The sequence below is a fragment of the Platalea leucorodia genome, assembly GCF_965183815.1.
Source record: "Platalea leucorodia genome assembly, chromosome: Z".
NCBI classification, from domain to species: Eukaryota; Metazoa; Chordata; class Aves; order Pelecaniformes; family Threskiornithidae; genus Platalea; species Platalea leucorodia.
The window spans coordinates 65,889,915-65,911,473 of record NC_138858.1 but is presented as its reverse complement, the minus strand read 5'-3'; the positions used below and the strand labels follow the sequence as shown (position 1 = coordinate 65,911,473).

Here is a 21,559-nt window from a genome sequence, read left to right as displayed (position 1 = left end):
AAAATTTGCTTGACACAATGACGTACATTACCTTTGTATTTTTGGAGTGTCGGATTTGTAAACGTCATCTGTCAGACCGGCAGAGGGTGCATGACGGCATGCATTTGCGTTTCCGGTGCGCGGGCGCTCCCCGTCAGGCCGAACCTGCCGCAGGGAGGCGAGGGGCGGCGGCGCCGGGGCGGGGCGGCGCCGGGGCGGGGCCCCGCGTGGCGGTGGGCGGCACGGCGGAGGGGGCGGGGCGGCCGCCGCGCCTGACGCAATCCGCGCGCGCCGGGCGAGGGCGGCGGCAAGATGGCGGCGGCGGCGCCGTGCTCGGGGGAGGCGGAGCGGCTGGACTTCCTGCGGGAGCGGCACGTGCGCTTCTTCCAGCGCTGCCTCCAGATCCTGCCCGAGCGCTACTCCTCCCTGGAGACCAGCAGGTAGCGGGGCGGGCTCCTCCAGGCGCGGGCGGCGGGCGCCCGCCCGCCAGCCCCGGGGTCGGCGCCGTGCCGGCCTTCGGGGCCGCCGGGCCCCGCCGCCCGCGGGCCGCGTGTGGGGAGGAGGGCGGGAGAGAGCCCCTTGCTCTTCGGCCGGCGCCCCCGCCCGTCTCGGGGAGGCGGCGGCTCGTCCCTCTCCGGCGGGCGGTCCCGTTGAGGGGGGATCCCCGCTGGAGGGCCGGCCGCAACGGAGGGGAGAGCGCTCCCCGTACGTCTGCCCGCCAGCGGACGGCTCCCGAAGCATAGGAGTTGGTGCAGGGGTTTAGTCCGTGCTCGGCTGAACTCCCCGATGTCCCCGCGGGAAGACTTGTTGATCCTTTCGGTCTATTTTCAGTCCTCTGCTTTGCTCCTTTAATCCACCTTGGAAGCCGATTTTAAAATATATGACTTAAGCCTTTTGTAGCTCGAAGTCAGCATGCAGAAGACTCTTGTTTATGTAACAGAAATAATTTAAATCTTCACTAGCTAGTATAAGAGTTACAGTACTGGTGAAGTATGTTCCTCACTTTGAATTAGAGGGGCACTTGTCTTCAGAATGCATTTATTTCGGATTCTTAAAGTCTTCACGTAAGGTGGTCAGTTATATCTGAGGCACAAGAGGATCAATACTTTGATTGTCAAGCTGCACTTGATAAAAGCTTGGAGACACGTAGAGGGTTTGATCTCTTACTCAACCAATAAAATCATCAGATGCTTTTCCCTTTGTAATCTTCTGCACGTCAGGCTCTGAAGAGTGCTTAATGGCTTTGATCAAGTCTTACTGCTAAGTCAAGCTTTGTTTCAGTTGAGAGTACAAACGCTTGGCAAAAACATGTAAGGATGGATAGTGCCAAACTGTGTGTGGAATAACACATAACTTGATATTCAAAAGGAAAGCTAGAAATCTTTATTTCAGAGATGTAAGTCATTTGTTCATTAAGAATTAGCTGATGTTTCACTGTACTTTGTCAGTTATTTTAAGTGACAGCGAGAGGAAGTCTAGGCATGCTATACTCCTAACTCTTTCTAGGCATTAAAGTTACAATAACATGCAGCTGTATTAGAATCAAAGTGCAAAGAGCTAACCTTAGCCACACCAACACATGGAGAAAGGCTAAGGAAATAGGGTTTGTTCAGCCTAGAAGAGAGGAGTTCTGGTCACAGATTTTTGTTACCGAGAAACTATTTACAGAGAAAGATGGAGGTGCGCCCGTCACAAGGGAGCACGGTGATGGGGCAGGAGACTACGGGAATGAGTTGCTTCAGGGAAAACTGTCTGGGTGTAGGAAAAATGTTCTTCACTGTTAGAGCAGTTAACCACAAATAGGTTGCCCAGTGAAGTGCTGGAGTCTCCCTTGAAGACTTGGCTTGTCAGGGTCCTGGGTCAGCTCATCTAAGGCCCCGCTTTCTGCAGAAAGTGGGACCAGTGATTGCCAGGGGCCCTTGGCAACCGAGACATTTCTGTTCGTGAATCACATTGCCAAGCTGTCACAGTTTGCCACTGAGCTGAAACAGAGGCTCTGGTTTACATGGGGTCTTCCCCAGTCTTACTGAATAGTGCTAATAGTAACGCCAATTGTTTTGAGAACTCTTGAGAAATTAGTGAGGTGTCTGAGCTTAAATTTAATGTGTGGTCATAGTAGCCACAACACATTAAATAACCAGTGCCCAGTGTATTGTACATAATGGCTGTGCCACACTGAAAAACCACTGTTTTCTGAAAATTGGAACCATCAATTTGAAACTGTTTCGGGATGCCTTAATTTTTGGCAAATGAGCACAGTCTAAGCCTTCGATTAGAATGAAAATCACAGTCATCTAAATTCCCGCATTTTTTGAAGTTGTGAAGTTTTTACTCAGCCAGAGGTTTTTCAGTTCTCTTACAGTGATTTTTAGATCAGTATTCTGCAGATGTACATACATGTCTCTTAACAAATACTAAGCAGGGGACTGAACCATGAATGCGTCTTCCCCAGTCTGACCTTGAGGGTACTAAGTTTGCCTTTTTGAGAAGTTCAAGGTCACTGAGTTCAGCAAGCCTCCTGAGCTGGTACTGCTGCAGAAGGAAATGCTGTTACCCTTTTATTCTTACCTCCCTTGTTCCTGCATTTGTGTAGTTCCATGGTGAATTAGATGGGAAACTCAACTAATTAAAGAGACACTTGTAAAAAAAAAAATCATTTGTCAGTGAGTTGGTTTTGGTTCACTGCACTGCAGCAGAAGCAACTGCATTTGTTGTCACCAGGCAGGGTGGTAGAGGCTGAAATTTTCCACACAGTGCTGGTCCAGTCTAACTTAAGCTGTAGTTTGTCAAACACTAAGGGAGTAGGTACAACAATAAAGAAATTTGATTTCACGTTCTTAACTTACTGTCTCAGAGCTGTCATGATTATTTTTGTCTGTAGTTACTGCATGCAGCATCAGCAAGAGTAGTTTGTAAGTAATCTGGTTGATTACATGTGTTTCATGCATGATCAGTCAGTACTGTGAGGTTTTGCAGGAGAATGCAACTCTCCTGTTCCCTGATGTCTTTCAGATTGTGGTGCTTCATGGTGCTCTTTGTAGCACACTTGCTCAGTTTCTCAAATTGGTCGCTTCAAATGCTTTCTGAATTCTGCTGAGAAACTGTAGTCTTCGTCCATACCTGAAGACGAAGAGCTCAGAACCTGTCATCAGAAATGTTTTCACTTGCTTATCTTGAAGGGGAACTTAAGACAAATGATACCTGTTTTGTAAGCTTTTGGTAGGTCAATTAACAAATAAATGTCAGCTGTCAAGCTTTGATGCTTGACTTCCTAAATTAATACACATGCAGTAACTAATGTGGTAGAAGACATGAAGAAAAGATACAGCAAAAGTGATGCCAGACTTGGGGGTTGTCTTACAAAGGGCTGCCCTCTGTGGAAGTCGCTGTATGTAAAGTTTTTACACTTCATGCCTTGTCAGCTAAGGTGCTGCTGAGAGGTGTCTTTGTTACGTCTTAGAACATGTGTCTGTTAATTTTCTGTGAGGCAGGATAGCGTATGGAGCAAGGATGCAGTATCTAGATGACTGTATCAGGACCTGCCTATCTCCAGTGGTGCCAGATGTTCTTGCCCATCGTATATGAATTCCAACGCACTGTACTGGCTGTTCCTTAATTATACGGGTACTATTAACACAGAGAATGAACTCTAAATAAGTAAACTGAAACCTAACTATATGTAAAACCACTTTTTACATTCATTTCTCTGATATATGTATTTTTAAGTATAGATGAGATTTTATTGTCTGTCCAGTACGTACAGCCTTGTGGGTTTGGACCTAGTTTGCAGCAGTTTCTGATGCTGAAGTTGGCATGTTGTTTGTGCCTCATTGGAAGTAGCTTAGCGGGGTAACATAATGTGAAAATGTCTTTAAGTAGTTTCAGTGAAAGATTGTCAAACTTAGTGTTTGTGAAAACCAGAAAATATACGCAAGGTTTCAAAGAAATAATTTACTCTAGCTGAACGGTAAATTCCTTGGTTTTTTATAGAAGTAGTGGTTTTGCTTGAGCTAGTGGGTTATTATCCAGAGTCAGATTTTGGGTTACACAGATCTGATCAATGGCAAAAGTTGATATAAGCCTTGAAGTGTTAACTTTGTACTTTTAAAGACAATTTTTAAGTTATCATATGGCTTAAAAGATACTCTTGTCCCACATAGAAATACCTTTGTGTGTAACATACTTGGTTTTGCTTTCTATACTCAAAAACTGTATTTGTAATAATAGTAGTAAAGAGACATAATTTAGAATCCAACGATTACAGAGTAAGTTTATGCTTTCTGCCATGAATACTTGCAGTAATGGAGCTGTACCATATCTGTGTTTGATATTTTTTTTTTTATTTTTTTTTTGCAAGGCCCTTAGAGTTGCATGGAAGGATTTTTTTGAAGAGAGAATGTTCAGTATCCAAGCAGATTATAGATCATTTTGTTTATAAGAGTGGTATGAAAAGCCATGCAAAAGCTGAGGGTCAAAGATAGTGTAAAATCAAGTAACCTCAGCTTAACAAGTGGCCATTATTCAGCTGAGTTTAGGCCTTTGCTTGTGCTATGTAATCCTAGATGATAACAATTTTGAAGCAGAAGTTATTGACTTAAATTCTGCTTGTGAATGGCCACAGGATGATTATAGCAGGCGGTCAGCCCATTGATAAGAATGTCACCCTTTGAGGTTGTGCCATTTTATCGAGATCAGTGTCTGCTGCATTATCATTTGGCTGCTGTATTTTAATTAGAAGAATTCTTTTGGAGGTGTGTTTTGGGCTGACTCACATGATTTTTTTCTTTGGTCTTATTGTTTGTGGTTCTGATGCACAACCACATGCGGAAATTAAGTGTCTGTAGAGGCTTCTGTCCCCATCTGTCTCCTTGTCTTCAGAGGTGCCTACTACTGATGGCCAAGGTGGCTCAACAGCTTGTGAGGTAACTGCAAATTATAACTTAGTCTCCTGAGGAAAGCTGGCATTAGCTTTTGGTTTTCCTTAGCATGCTAAACTAGTTTCTGCCTGTGTAGCAGCTGTTTCACAATCCATCATCCTATCTGGTGAAAGGAGAGCAAGAATTTCTAGAAGAAGGATAGGCAGATGCAAGTGTGGGTGGCAAAATATACTTCCAGCTAATTTTAATCTGAGTCAGAACTTCCAAGGTACCATTACATGAACATTTTCTCTCACAGCAAGCTATCTCAAGTTCCTAACCCAGTGCTGTTGCTGTGGTGCTCTGTCAGAGCAAGTAATGCAGCTGTTTGAGGGGCCATGCTGTAAGATGGGGGACTGCAATGGTTTGAGGTAAAAACAAAACCCTCAAAGAAGGTGTTGGTTAACAGGTATGGTAGCACACGTTTATGGAAGGAAATGGGCTGTGGGCAAGACAGACATTCAGCGTGCACTCCCGTGTTGGATACTTGGATTTGACGTGCTTAATTTTAGATGTTTAATTAAGTTAGTCATCTAGGCTCCTTTATACCAAAGGGCAACAAATAAGTACCTCTAGATGGTAATTCATCCTGTGTGCCTATTTATACATTGATTAGTTACAAAGGGATCTGTGCTGTTTGACACCTAACTTCTAAGCATCTGAAATTGGGTTTGGGACACAATGAGAGACAGCTTACTGCAGTTCAGGGTTACCTTGCGCTTACTGCATATTTAGGGGGTTGTTCATGGAAGAATTCATCACAGAGAACTAGTGCTCCACGTGTTAATAACGTAGCTTACTTTGTAGTGTTTTTTGTTGGGTGTTTTTTTTTTTTTTTTTTCAGGTAAGCAGGCCCTTAGGTTAATGTCTGAATTGGCACATCATTACTCTATAAAAGGAGGGGTGGCTTGTATGAAAAGCCTTGTTGAGACAGAGAAATGTTTACAGTACAAATAACATAATTTTGTCCAGTAGATAAATTTCATGCTTTCTGAGCTAGGCTCTACATGTTGCACCACTGTCAAAGGCTAAGAATTCATATATATTTCTGTTTTTGCAACCGTTTGTTAATTTCCCCATGATATTTATGGTGGGAAGTGTAAGTCTTATCTTTTTCTTTTAGGTTGACAATTGCATTTTTCGCACTCTCTGGTCTGGATATGTTGGATTCCTTAGATGTGGTGAACAAAGATGATATAATAGAATGGATTTATTCCCTGCAGGTCCTTCCCACAGAAGACAGTGAGTGAGTTTTTAGTTTTTTTATTGACATTAACATCTTTACTTTTGCTTTTCACCTGGGGAATAGTGGATGGCTCTTGGTTTTTATAAAATACAAGGTTGACCTTCCTGAAGTGCTGTCCTGATAATTTCAGGTAGCAATGTCGAGCAAATCTTAAAAATAGATCCATCTAAAGTAATAAAGCTAGAAAAAGTAATTTGTTTGGCTTTTTTATGTATACAAGGTGGAGCTATGAAATCAATTTGAAGATAAAACAGTATAGAAAGAATAGTAACAAAGGTGCACCTTCAAGCATCTCAGAGGAATGTTTCACCTGGTTCTAAAAGAAATGCATGTTATAGAAGTACAACAAGTCTAACAAGTGATTGTATTGACTTCCACTAATTGTAGCTATGCCAGGAGCCACAGCTGTGGTTATTTGGAAAAGCTTTTGGAAAATGGGAGGTATAAGGTTAAGAAGCAAAAGGGGCAAATGCAGTTCCTGCTTTAAAATGAAAAATCTGTGCCTTAGATCTGTGAAGGTTAAATTTACCCAGCTGTCCCCAGATTGGAAGGTGCACAGCAGATCCAAGCTGGGGAGGGACCACACAGGGAGTGTCCCTTTCCCGGTGACTTGACAGGAGTCAGGGAGGTGCTGTTTCTGTGGGCAAGGAAGGTGGTATTGGCAGTTTTTTCTGTGGCAGTGCAGGTGAATGGCTAATAGCAGTAGAGGGGGTGGAAGGGAGGGAAATGTGGGTGAGGCACTGCTGCTTTATGACAGGAGGTGCTGGCATGTTAAGTGCTGGTGTGGGGATAGCTCCAGGCTGGTCTCTAGAGAAAAGGGAATTCCAGGTGCCTGTCTGTAAAACCATGAACATGCACTTTGTATGTTGGATGGTTGTAGAAAGAAAATTGTGTGTTTCCTTACAATATCTACTCTGATTATATAATACAAATTAGGTCTCTTCCCTAAAGTCAGTTTCATGAAATAAAAGCATTTTTATGAAGTAAGCGTATGGAAGTCAAGATTGCTGATGCTTAATTTTTACAGTAATAAAAAGATCCTGTTTCTTGTTCTGGAGACTTACAAACCACCCGATCCGCCCCAGGCATTAGTTCTAATAGATTTGTTTTTTCTTGTGTTTTATTCCAGGACTGATTATAGAAAATTAGGGGTTTGGATCACATAATTATTCCCACAATGTTTTTAATCATGAGAAGGTTCCTGTCCCTTAGCATTAAAAAAATGTTCCAGGGTGTACATGCTTTGTTTTTAGGAGTTGCTCACTTTCTGATCTTTATCCCAGTCTTCAGGAGTGTATTCTGAAAGAACAGCGAAGTTTGCAAGAGAGATTAGAGTAGGCATTGTTTGTTTGTTTGTCTTTGATAGTATGCAGTAATTCTCGGGGCGCGGGGATGTTAGCCAATGTTTGGAATAGGCCCATTGTCAAGAGCCACCTAGGGAGGGCAGTATACATCTCAGCATGCAGATGTGGAGGCTAACAGTCCAGGGCACAGCTGAGATGTGCTGCTTCTTTTCCTAGCTATCATCCCATCATAAAACTACAGGAGCGTAGTTTTGGGGAGGGCGCTTTTGGCAGTGCATTCTGTGCTTTTAAGTAATAAATCTCTGCTTTTCACCAGAACAAACTTCCTTCCGGTCCTGTATTTTCATATTGCATTGTAAAAACATTCTTACACTCTTACACTTTTGGTAATAACACTACTCTATCTGGTCACTTGACCCCTAAAACTTCAGCATTATTTTTATTCCATTTTTACTTCACCTAATGGACAACAGATGATGCAAAATATAAACGATACCAACAGCAGGAAGTTGGATATTAGATGACTAAATGTGCAGAAGGGAATGTATGCCCTCTTGTAATGCCTGCTTTCAATAAAATGTATTGACTTTCTGTTTTTTAATCCTGTGTGTGTGCAGTGTTTGTTAATTGGCAACCTACCAGCAGCAGAGCTCTGACTCCCTCTTTTGGCCTGTTCAAAGAAGTAGCTAAACTCTGGTAGGCTGCAGCAGTGAAGTTTTTGGTTTCAAAATGCTTGTGCCTCTCTAGTTAAAGAGAATGGTTGCTAGCTTGATGCATCAGAATCCTTCCAGGTAAAAGAAAAAAAAAGAAAAAAAGAAAAACAAAAACAAACAAACCGCCTTTACTCTGCTTTTAAAGAAACATTCTATTGCAGCTTTTTTTACATGCATGCTGATAAATCTCTCTGTGGAAAATTGATTTTTAAACATTTAAATTACAACACATCATTATTATGATACAGTTTCTGGAATGATGAATTCCAGTAACCTTGCCTTAAGTAACTGTATTGTACTTGATATCAGTCTTTATTAATTTTGGCTCTGGGACTGAAAACTTATTTAAAACCTACATTTTAAATTGGATTATATTTTTACAGAATTTTGTGTTTTGTTTTTGTTCGCGTCACTGGTTGAATTCCTAAAATGAGCAAAAAGAGAATTCCTGTAATTCTTATCAGAAAAACAAGTTTCTTCACTGTTCATGTTTGTCCTTCCAGAAGTTCCATATCAATAGCACTTCAGTTGATTTTTATCTGAAGCACTTTTTTAATATGGCAAATTCAAATTATTTTGAGAACTACTGCTACCTTATGGTCATTTATCCAATGGATGGGAGACAGAACTTAATATCTGTTTATTTTTATCAATAACCATTATAGTAGGTATACTGACTGGGACAGAATTCATTTTTTCCATAGTAGCCGGTATGCCGCAGTGTTTTGGGTTTGTGACTAAAAGAGTGTTGGAAACATAGCGGTATTTAGCTATTGCAGAGCGGTGCCTACACAGCACCAAGGCTGTCACTTTTTCCCCCTCTGAACTCCTTCTCCCCCAGCAGATACAGCCAGGGGGCACAGCCAGGACAGCTGACCCCGACTGACCCGAAGGACGCTCCATGGCATCTGACACCATGTTCAGCAGTAAAAGCTCGGGAAAAGGAGGAGAAAGGGGGTGATGTTTGTGGTTCTGGCATTTGTCCTCCTGAGTAACCTTTACGTGTGCTGAGGCCCTGCTTTCTGGGAAGTGGCTAAACACCTGGCTGATGGGAAGTAGCGAATGAATTCCTCCTTTGCTTTGCTTGTGCCCACAGCTTTTGCTTCACCTGTCAGGCTGTCTCTATCTCAATCCATGAGTCCTCTCCCCTTCTCTCTGTTTCTCGCCCTCCCATGGGATGGGGAAGTGAGTGGGTGGCTGTGTGGGTGCTGAGCTGCTGGTCAGGGTCAACCCACCACCACAGCAGGGCATTACAGAACCTGGTAGAAAACTCAATTTGGTGTTCTAGAATACGTCTTAGATTCTTACAGTGTACTGTGATAGCTTTAGGTAACATGTTTGTATTTACTGGTATGTGATATGTCTGATGGCTAATGAAAGCTTCAATTCAGAGGATTGTAGCCTTTGAAATTTTTATGTGAAACTAAAGCTCATGAATGCAAAGTGGTGAGATCTTGATCTCACTGAGTAAGAAAGCAAATATATACTCCATGAGCCTAACTGAAATACACTAAAGGGAGCTAAAGATGAAGGTCTGTCAGGATAGACTGTATTCTTCTGCAGGTTTTTTGTAGCTGTGATTCAAACAAATAATGTCCTTTAGGTACCATAACTTCTGCACAAGTGTTTTAGAGATTGACTCAATACCAGTTCTAATTAGGAGGGAATGGCATGTCACACAGAAACCTACCAGCCTGAGCTGAATGCTTGGTCTCATTGCTGTTTTCTGCTTATTTAAAGGGCCCATCTTCTGCAACTCTTGCAAAGTAGTTTGGCTTTATATTCCGTAGATTTTGGCCATTGTTACTTTTCCTTCGCTTTTACTAAATGCTCTGCTTAGGTGCATGGCTAATACGTGTGTTTGTTTGTGTGCTCGCTGCAGAAAGATCTCACTGTGTTTCCTTTTAGAAAGCAGTTGAAATCTTGAGGGGAAAAAAACTTTTTTCTTTCTTTCATTTTGAGGAGGGTGGTGCTCTTTTACAAGCCTCATCAGAAATGATATGTATTTACACTAAGACATACTTTTTAAAGTGTTACTGAAATTGGAAAAGGGTTGACAAAAGACCCCTGTTTCTTGTTCTTAAGATTCCTGTCATGTCAGAGCTTTACTGTTTTTCCTCTCATAAAGCAGCTCCGAGACAGGATTTCAAATTTATTTTAACTATCTTAAAGTTCAACTCTTAGCAATGTATCCCAATTTCTTGCAGGTCACATTGAAAAACAGTTCAGCACTTTTGAGAGTGAATCCAGAGCTCTGTACTCAAGTAATCTAATTACAGACAGACAGTGGAGGCACACTCCTTGGCCATATTCATCCCCCATCCTCCCTCGTAGCAACACTGGCACTTGTTTGACCCTGCTTGAGAGCTGATTTAGCTTGTTGAAGTGGCAGAAGAGCATGCATTTATTTATCTAACAGAAGGTCAGCTTTGTGTTGTGTTGGTGAGCTGTGTTGGCTGGGAGTGCTAGTGCCAGCCCAGTAAGGGAGAGGGAAGAAGATGGTACTTTTTGACAGCTGGATGCTTCACTGGCTTTGCTGTACTAAGAAATGGCACCGAAAGGAGAGCTGAGACATATGTCATTCATGGGTCTGAACCCCCAGGACCCATGTGTAGCAGGCTGAAAACCATTACACTACATCAGGGACCTAAAACTTTCTTCTGACTAAGTCTAAATTTATATTTGTAGTAATGCTTCTTTCTTCTCTACTTGTGTGTCAGTACTGAAAAAAATGGATAAAATGTCATTGACTGGTTTTGAGATCATTGTTACATATGAGCTGTCTGATCATGAGTTTCTTGAGCAGAAATATGAGTTTTCCTCCAACTTAACATTCTTTAATGGCTACATTTGAAGTATTTATCTGGATGTATAATGGCCTTCCATTTTAGAGAATGCAACTTTGCATTTTATGACATATTCTAGTGCTTTGATCTATAAGAATAATTATTTTTTTACCCCTAGTTCAGTAAGAATTGCTTATACTTACTTTTATCTGGGTGTACTGACTGTGTCAGCCTATGTTAAAGCTGTGAATTTTTTTTTTATATGAAGATTTTAATGATGTATGCAAACTTGCTTCTGTACTTAGCAAAATGAGAAAAGCCTTGGAACCAGAGGAATGCATAGGTAAACTGAATGGGAAGAAGTAGTGGTAGAAGTTACTGGTCTTCCCATGCAAGACAAAGCATAAAAGATAAATAACAAAAATGTCCTGTCTGTAAGAAAAGAGCTCCCAGGATAAGCTGTCTGTGGTCGTCACTCGGGGCTGTGTTACATGTCTTAAGGACTTTCTGGCCTACGCACACATAAGTAACGTGGTTTTCTTCACGGGAAAGTCTCAGCTCTTGATTTTAGTGTGGAGTCTTTTGGTTTGGGAAAAGGGTCAATTTTCTTTTAGTTCTGTTGTCAAATGTGAAAAGTTTTTCCAGGTGTGTTTTGTTCAGCTTGCAATAGTCATGCAGTGATTGATTAAACGTTTATTACTTTTATCTCCATCTTAAGCTCTTTCACAAAGTGGTTAAATACGCTTAACTCTGAAAGTGAACACTAGGTGGTATCATTTCATAACTGCAGTTGTACTTGATGCTTCAGTGGACTATGCTGGAGCTGAACTGGTCATTCCAGCAATTTTTTACAAGGGACATAAACTATGATCATATCCTTTTAATTAGGCCATGCTTAATTTCTAATTCTATTTGTGATTCTGACAGGTTTGACAGGATTCTGACAGTTTGTGGTTCAGGAAGGTAGGCAAGAGTTTGATTAGCAGTACTAAGCTATTACCTAAGATAAGAAGTACAAGTACTTTGCAATAAAATAGCAAAACCAACTTCACAGAAGATGAGGTGATGTGCATAAACTGAAACACAGTGGTTTTTTTCCCTAATTCCCCTTTGGTTCCCATTTGGTTTTGAACTTGTATGTTCACAGGAAGCTAAAAAAATATTTGAGACATGACGTCGATGTGGCAGAGTCATCTGGTTAGATATGACCTGTTTTCACTTCCTGTTTTAACACTTCCTTTGTCAGCTCAGTGTTCTATTTTTTAATTCAAGAATTGTAACTAGAAATGTAGAAATTCACTTGTAATGCTGAAGGTCTAGGAAGCATCTATTACATGCACATTAATGACAAAGTTGTTTTGTTTGGAGGAGCGGATAAAATTCCCTTTAAAGATTTATGCAGTAGTAAGGGCATTGAAGAGCCATGCTGTTCTTCTGTTTCTCCTAGGAGCCAGTGTATAAAGTCTAGGATGAGAGATCAGAAGTCACTGACATAAAGAGTCAAAATAGATTTTAAATCAATGATAGCAATACAGTTAAAAATCCAGCAGTTTAAAATTACCAGTGCTGGGGTTTTAGTTGGTAGCAGTTTATAGTACAAGAAAAGTTTTAGAATACTACACAAAAATTGAACAGCTAAAGGGAATAGATCCTGATTTCATTCATGTACTTTATTTTTAATCTCTTTTTTTATAGTAGCTGTCAAGTGGGAAGCCAAAGTGACCCACTAACAGCACACTGCACTTGGGTTTCATACTGCCATTTCTACCTTGGTAATGAGTTATAAGCTACAGTCTAAAAGGCCAATGATGGGAATCAGTCTTTCTGGGATGAATCCTTCCATCTAGCAACTAGCAGCTGTGTTCTGTTTGACTTCAGAGCTGTCCTAATTATAGCACATTTTCATTTGCAGCAGGCCAGAACACTTGTGTGCTAGGAGGCTAGCAACTGTTTTACCATGTTGAAGTACTTAGACTCATAAAAGCTTCTAGTTTAAACATTGCATACATGCAGAATGTATTTAAAATTAGAAGCTAATGTGCTGATAAATGACAGCAGAACTGGCAGACCACATTTTGTAGCGATGTGGATTTTAGGACTTTAAGCTTTATAACTATTCTCGTTTGGTTAGTCTGGTGCAATTTTACCTAATCTCCATGCAGATTTCTAGATTAAAGGCTGAAGAGGTGGGAAAAAAAAAAAGGAGAGAGAATTTAAGAACTCCCAAGTGCTGTTGAACTGTGGCATTCATTAAGCTTTTACTTTCAGAGACTGAGGAGTAAAGTAATTGAGTTTTTGCCATGCAGAAGCAGATTTGAGCTCTGCAAACCTGTACTTAGCTCTAGACAGCGTGTTGCTGTACACTTCTGTATGCTGGATGTTCAGGTACTGTGATACTTTTAAAACAAATCATACTGAATCACTAACAGAAATGTTTGATAGCTGCAAAGCTCTTGTACCTGTGTTTTGGGTGAGAGAAAAATGGCTCCAATTAAGAATTTGTCTTTCACATAGTTTTAACTATTTCATTCTGACGGTATTGAGTTGGATCAGTGCTAGCTTAAAACTGCAAACAGTTTGTTTGTCCTTGTACATGTTGCAAAGTATCTTAAAACAGTTCTGCTTGGAAACAGACGGTATTACCAGGCAGGAATCCAGGGAGGAAAAAAAATCTGTTAGCTCTGGGCACTTTTCCAGGGGAGCAATTGCGGTGTGGGTTTTTTGGGGTTTTTTTTGGGAGCAAGAAGACAATTCTGTGTTGATATGAACACTATATTTCCACCAAATCAAAAAAATCTGTTGCTTTGTAATTACAGCAGGATCAAGTTTACTTGTGGTTTTCATTGTTTTGGTTTTTTTATTAATCAGAGTAATAACAAACTGAGGTTGGGAACATACTGAAAGACACATGCAAACTCTAGTAATACTGTGAATAGTGTTGAACTAACAGGTCTTGATCTTGACTAGAGAATTATGGTTTATAGTGAGTGTTTCAGCAACGCAAGTTAGTTGAGTCTTTATTTTTTTATCTTTTCCAGGGTCAAACTTGGATCGCTGTGGATTCAGAGGCTCTTCATATTTAGGGATGCCATTCAATCCCTCCAAGGTCAGTTAAGTGTGCGTGTGAAATATTTTCAATTAGGCAATAAATGATCTTGTGTCTTTTTTATATTAACTGCATAATTACAGAATATCTGGAAGGCAGGGATTTTTGCACTGTTAATACACTAAAATGCTTGCAGAGCTTTTAAGAAACATGCATAAGAAATATACTAAAATGGTACTGCTTGAGTTTCTAGGACATGAAATTGACATGCAAGTTGTGGCTTGTCTCAGTGCACTTTCCCACTTCTCTGATCTGTTACTGAAGTAGGGAAATGTCTCTAACTCAAGAACTATCACCTGGTAAAGAAGGGCAGAATAACTCCGTATTAAGTGGTGCAGTGCACGCTCTTCTTCCGTGTTCCTCTTCCTGTAATGAAACGTGCGTATTTGATTGCACCTGCTATCCACTCAAACATAGGCAAGGCTCTGCTCATCCCAGTTTTTCATGACCGTAAGAGAGGATGCTTTGAAACCCATGGAACTGAGGTTCAAGAGAGTCAAATCTGTATACGAAAAAAAAAGTGCCCTTAATATAAGAGAGAAAGGAGGTTAGCAGAGGCTGCTAAAGATGGTACAGAAGGTCTGATATGGTTGGAAGGGGGAAGTAGAGGCCAGTGTGCAGGAAGGACTGTGAAAAAAAAGTGCAGTAGTTCTGTCCTGCATTTGAGAGTAAAGAGTCAAATCTCACTAAAATCTAAAAAAGCACTAAATTATCACCAAGTATTTGATTTTTGTAGTGGACGGATAGCCAGGTTTTAAATAGAAATGAACGAATGAACTTGGGATCTGAAATTGAAAGCAAGGATGGACATCTGATACACTAATGACTGTAGTTGAGTGTAAAAATGCTTGAATTAACTTGAGTATGAAGGTAGTACAGCAGCCTGTTTTGTTTGGCCTTATTTTTATTTAATCTTAACAGCATAACTTTATGCTTCTGAATAACTTAGGGAATGGAGTAATAACTGCATATGCCTCTTTGCATAGCAAGTCAGCCAAGTACTCATAGCAGTAATATTCAGGGGTTGCACTTTCTAACAAGGGTAAAATAATTGTGAAGAGGATTTTTTACATCTCTACACTGGGTGCCACAGCAGCGTGCGATAGGCAAGGTAATTTGTCCCTTGGTTTGCTTTGGTATTTATCCTGTTTTACACTACAGATGGTGTCTGCACTGAGCTCGGACTGTAGTAACAAGATGAATTCATCATCTGTTTTAATTGGAATTAACCTCAGTGGCAATCCAACCGCCCGCTGAGCTTGAAGGAAAAAAGGAAAACTTCTGCTTAAAGCCTAAAACAATTTGGTGACTTACTGGGATACTTTGTTAAAAGTAAAGTTTAAAGACAAAATAGTAGACCATAATTTCACTATAGTTGTATAAGAAAAAGACTGGTTTCACTCAGAAGGAAGATGGTTGTCTTTGATAACAGTCACCTAAAGAAGTTGAGGTTGTCATGCTATTATTGTGGCATAACAGCATTATAAAATGAATAAAGACACGATTTTACCGAACAGAGATAATTAAAATGTATCAGTCATGTTTCCTCAAAGGTTTGGGTCAGTGCCATGTGGTGTAGTACATTACATCAGTGCATGCTTTTGAGAGCATTTTTCAAATCCTTCCCAGCGTATAATGCTTCAAGAGTGAGTTCTGGATATAGTTCTGAGATCTTGTTAAGGTCCCTGAAGACAAAAAGTCCGTAAGATTGGCAAAGCATCTTTATCCCTTCCCAGTACTTTCTGGTCTTTTAATTTAACTCTCAACTTCCAATAGTACATGCTTCATACTTAAATATTCTCTTTTCAGGTAATGTGTTGCGACCCATCAGTGTCTTGTAGTGTGTTAGCCAATCTGCAGAAGGGACAAAGGGGTGGAATCATGTAACCTGTGAAAATTGGCTACAAGGTCATTATCTCTAGAAAACTGTTTACAGATGGATGTGCTTTTTCTTCAAGCATTGCAATACTTTTTTCATTGCATCTGCATTAGAGGGATCAGATCTGCTTGATTTGTTGGCGTACAAAGGTTTAAAGTATTTCCAGCACTGTTGCCCTAAAGTGTTCTAAAATAACTCAGAAAAAGAAAGACTTGGAAGTCCAGTGCAGTGACTTTGAATTATGTTTAAAGTCTTGTCATTTTTCTTTATTCATAATTTAAAAATGTTCTATTAAATCTATGCCTTGAAAAATAATTTTTTAAAAAGCCTGTAAGAGTTTTGGATTTGCATTGACAGTTACTATTTATTACATGCCACTACAGTGATTTCATTCTTGAACTCTGAGAAAGTGCCATACTGAAGGCCACCAAGTCTTTCCTGTCACTAGGGACCCTTCAAAATAATAGAAAAAAGCAAGGGATATGTTAACATTTAGTAAAGTTGGAAATTCTATCAGGATAGCTCATTTGGTTTTGGTTTGGGGGTTGCTTTTTTTAGCTGTTACCCTTTCAGTGTTTGATGATAATGTCTATGCAGCCCTTTGGGACTGTAGCAAAAGTGAAGCAAAACCATATCCACTTGACCAACTCACCACACACGGTCTTTACAAGCCTTAAGTGTCTTAACTGTAAACAAAGGCTAAGAGTGCTGCTTCTACCACTACATTTATACATGAATCGTTTAAAATTAGATAACAATTACCTTCTGAAATGGCTCCGGGTTCTGCAGTCTCTCTGATTTGCTGTTATTGGAGTTTAAACTAGCTTTTTAATTTAGGCGTGAACAGTCTCCTTAGAGTTTCAGATAGGCCTAGGTCTTTTTAATCTCTTTAAAGTGTTACAAATCAGTTTTAGGGGCTAGATTGAAAGCCAGTACCTGGAACCTTTATGTAAGATTGCGGTAAATAACATATGCTTTCACGTGGGAAATAAAGATCTGTTTTGTGTTCCCGACACAACATTGTATTTTCTCCAGGCTGAAACAATCCATGTTTGTAACACTGATGCCAGGTGTGAGAAGAAAGTTTTTTGGAAGTAGGACTCTGCCTGTGTAGGAATATGTTTAGTAGCATTCCTTATTAGTGTTTGGAGAGATCTTGCCCATGCTTTTGCAGCAGGGAGAGTTTCTTAGCCGTATCTGCAGTGGTCAGCAGGAATTGTTGGTGATGATGAGTTACGTTTAAATAGCTGTTCTGGATAATGTGGTAGGGAACATTATCATGTCACTGAACCAGACTTAAATGTTTGAAAGCTTCCCCTCACCTTGCATCTTTAAGTGTTAATTCTTTTAAGGAAGGCTTAGATTGTGGAGACGATGGAGCAGAACTGTTCTACTCCATCACCGAGATCCACATTAATCTGTTTCCTGCGTGACCTACAAACTGTAATTATTGCGAAAGGTGAAATGTATAGAGAGAAGAGGACCTGGCCTTATCCCCATTGTTGTCTTCTCAGAGTGTGTCTGCACCAGTGTATTAGTTCAGGCAGCAGAGAGCACTTAATAAGAGCAGTTTAAGGTGCTTGCTCCAAAAGAGTGAGACACACAAACTGAGCTCCTTTTAAATGAAACTGAACCAGAAGATGCCCTCCGAATGAACTTCTGCATTAGTGGGCCATTAGTCCATGGAGCCAGACTACAGCTGGCATGAATTGTGAAATGCATCTAGTGTGGGTACCGGTACCGCAACACATACTGTTCTGCCCTCCAGACCCACTCATGTTGCATTACCCCTTCATGTAGACATAACCTTACTGGATTAAGTGTATTTCTTCTGGTTATTTAGTCTAAGTGTTTAACAATCCATCCACAGTTTAACAGCTTTCTTGTTGCTGGTTTTTGAGACATAACTTCTGCCATTCTTAAAATAACTTCATTCTGTTTATCTCTGTGTCCTTGGCTCATGAAGCTCACAGTTTGAGGTGGTGGCAGCAGTGGGTTTTTTGTGCTTAGGCTGACAGTTTGCTTAGTTGCTGCTGTTGCTTTAGTCTGCAGTGTCTATGAGGCAGAAACAGTTATATTTCACTGAAAGTAGGCTTTGTTCATAATACAGAACTTAAAAAGGAACTTCTTTTTACCAAGCTTGAAGATGCCAGTTAAAAATCAGGTGCTTTGACTATGGTGTCTTTGATAAATTTGGGACAAATTTCTACAGAATATCTGAATTTGTGTGTCATAGTAGAGGCAGTCTACCAACACTTCCTCCCAGCCATGCGAATTTTAGAGGTATTAGCAGTTACCTCACAAAACCTTTGAGACCTGCTGTAATCTCTTGCATTTGGAGAAGTCCTGCTGTGTGATATCAAATTGTCACAGGGTCAGTTTCTACAAATTTTATGAATTCTCAATTTTATGCAAAAAAGTATGTTTTCTTGTGTGGTTTGGTTTTATTTTTGTCTGAAATGTCCAATTGTTCTGATTGTTGTCCCCTCAAAGACATCCTGTTACTTAGGCTCAGGGGTTTTGTTGCGTTTGTGTGTGAAATATATATTGGTGTGCGTAGGTACAACATAAAATTTGATAAGTAGTATCACAATGAGCTTGAAATAATTACATGGAACCTAAAAGATAAAGTGAATTCCAGTACACTTAAAATTTGAACAATTATGGTTAGTGGACAGAATATATTATTCTTCTGTTATTCTTCTGTTGAATAAGTATATCTGGTTTGTTTGGGGTTTTTTTGTTTGTTTTTGGTTTTTTTTTTTTTAAACCACATGTGGTGACCAAAGATCTGTTAGGCTCTCAAAAGCTTCCAAAATCCTACAGTAATTACACATACAAAATGTCATGTTGGCCTCTATGAGTATGCCTTGTAGTAATTCCTGTATGATCTCATATTTGATTCTGATCCTTCTGTGTTTAATTTAATCTCATTGAAATACTGGCCATATTTGTTGGGAATTTTGGCCCTAAACCAAATGTTCTCAAGACATTGGCTGCGTACCAGTATGTTGGACCCTCTGTCACTTCCACTGGCTTTTTTAGTAATTACATATCAAGATATCTAGCAGTATGCTAACTTATTGTATAAAGAATTTAACTACTTGCCACATGATAATCCTGTGATATAAGAAAACTATTAGTAGTAAAGGTAGTTGTGTGACCTACAAGCAGCTGTTCTTGAATGCTGAGACCATCTCTCTGATTCCCCACACAATGATGTTTCAAAATCACATACCACAGTCTTTTCTGCATTACTTGTACCTAAACATTTGTTTGATGTTCAAGGACAGAAGCAGATGGCAGTGCTAATTTAGCTGTGAACTTCATGATTGTATGTACAGGCAGCAGACATTATTGTTTGCTTTATATGCATCATATGAGTATAGTTTGTGCTCTTTATTAAAACTACCAGACTTGAAAAATTTTATACAGCTCCGGTGTTGCTGAAACCCTGTGTTTGGGAAAGCAGTGAGCTACCCCTACCTGTTGAAGTGTTTGCATAGGAAAGCAAGTACAGATAGAATTTGTACATTGTCCACGTACTCTAGTGATTGATACAATTTGTTTGGGGAGGGTGATATTATTTTGTTTCATGAGCACACAGTATACGTGCTTATAACACTTTGTCTGCAGCCTGTTTTTACTGCAGTGCTTAATTGTGTAACAAAAATACTACGATACAGAATTCACTAAAAAATAAGGGCCCAGTTATTTAAACATGTTTGTAGGCTACCAAAGCTTTACAGACAATATGGAAGTAGGGTGTGTATAGAAAAGTACAATTAAAAAAAAAAAATCTTGTGAAGTGGGAATTTTCAGTTACTTTAGGTAGACACTGTGAAAAATTGTCACTTGAGGGAGAATGCTGTTTGAGAGCTATAGATGCCTTAGAAAATTTCCTGAATATGCAAGCATGTTTGTAGTAGTTAGAACATTTGGGTAGAGTTTTCATAAATACAATTTTAAAAAGCAAGTCTGAATATCCTTAGAGTAAACCTTCCTTGCTTAGTGAATGTCGTGTTCCTCTGGAAATAATGTCTGCAAATGTAAAATCAATCTCTTTCATTATATCTATTACTGTTCAGTTATCCCTGGTGTCAGTATTGATTTGGAGATGAAGTACCTATACAAGCGTGTAAACAGCAGTGGTGAATTGTTAAAATTGATTTGCAGGCTCCGGCATTTTCAGTGTATTTGTGTGAAATGAGCAGAGGCATCTTCTGCGCTTCCCCTGCTCTGGGTTATTCCAAGTAGGAAGAAATCGAGTGTTCTCTCATTCCAGTTTTAACTTCAATGATATAGATGTTTGGAAACTTTGTTTTCTTTGCAGTTGCTGATGGGAACTGCTTGGACATTTTGTAAGCAATTGGTCCTAATATCAGAGAACCTTCCCAGATATTTTTTATCAACTAGTGTGTGTCTTGTATTTCGTTTGACAAAATGTGTGAGGAGCTTTAGCTACAGAGCTGGGACATTGAGAATCCTTTAGGGCAAGAACGGGTTCAAATTTGGCTTTTTAGAAGAGAGACTTGCTTTGCTTAAAAATAAATTAATCAATTACATTAAACTGAATACTTCTCTGGGTCAGGGCACATTTGTATGACCCTATATGTCTGGATTTTTGGAGCAGAATTTTAAACTTTAAATAAGTTGATGCATCACAAGGGTTAAGCTGCTTATAATAAAACTTTTAAGGAGAAATTATTCTGAAAAGAAGATTTTTGGTTCTGTTAGATTTAAAATGCCTAAAATTGGTATGATAGTGCAAGTTATTCCTTCTGGGATTAGAGCCTGTCATCCACTCAAGTTAGAAAAACATGTGTCATGACTGCAGTAGCTTTTTCTAAGCTGTCTGAGGGCACAGCTGTCCTCCATCTGTGGGGTGCCCCATGGGGAAGTCTGTCTGGGACTGGTGCACCTCTCCTACAAGGAAAGGCTGAGAGAGCTGTGAATGCTCAGCCTGCGGAAGAGAAGGCTCAAGAGGATCTCATCAAATGTATATAAATACCTGAAGGAGGGCGCAAAGAGGATGGAGCCTGGCTCTTTTCAGTGGAGCCCAGTGACCGGGCCAGAGGCAATGGGCACACCCTCACTCACTGCTCAATCCCTTGTTCCCCTTCTCTGTTGCGTAGCTAGAGCTTTTTCAGTGCTGCTGCAGCCACTTTCACCTTGTTTTCTCCCTCCCTTTCCCAACTGTGTTTGATTCCCTAGTGTGAGAACAGTCCCTCGTGGTCTAGTGAGTAATAAATATTTTTCTCCCAGTTTCTTATTAGAAGCAAAGCTTTCTGGCTCTGGAAATAAGCGTGACGTGCCGGAAAAATACCGATTACACATAACATAATCTTAAATTTGGGTTTATACTGCTTTTTACATATGTTTTTAGGATGAATTGCAAAATAAAATTGGCAACTGACTAGGCAATAATGCTAGTAAAAATATTATTTTTAAACTTGCTTTTCTCTACTAGTCAATATTGAAATAGCCTTTATCCTGTTTAAAATAGTTGTCTTCCAGTTGCTCCAGATTGAACTATCCGGAGTATCCAAAGTCATCTTGTTACATGTGGTTTCCGTTTTCATGAAGTGGTGCAGTCCAGGATATGCCTATAAAATATGAGAAGGAAAAAT

At 40.0% G+C, this 21,559-nt stretch overlaps 1 protein-coding gene across 1 annotated transcript in view; it reads left to right on the top strand.

The window, feature by feature from the left end:
• Nucleotides 1–277: 277 nt before the first annotated feature.
• PGGT1B (protein geranylgeranyltransferase type I subunit beta) overlaps nt 278–21,559 on the top strand; it is a 39,076-nt gene continuing 17,794 nt past the window's right edge. Inside the window, 3 exon segments of the mRNA XM_082336706.1 lie at nt 278–419; nt 6,019–6,137; nt 13,983–14,050. Of these exon segments, the coding sequence (XP_082192832.1) occupies nt 292–419; nt 6,019–6,137; nt 13,983–14,050 (315 nt within the window). The 5' untranslated portion in view covers nt 278–291.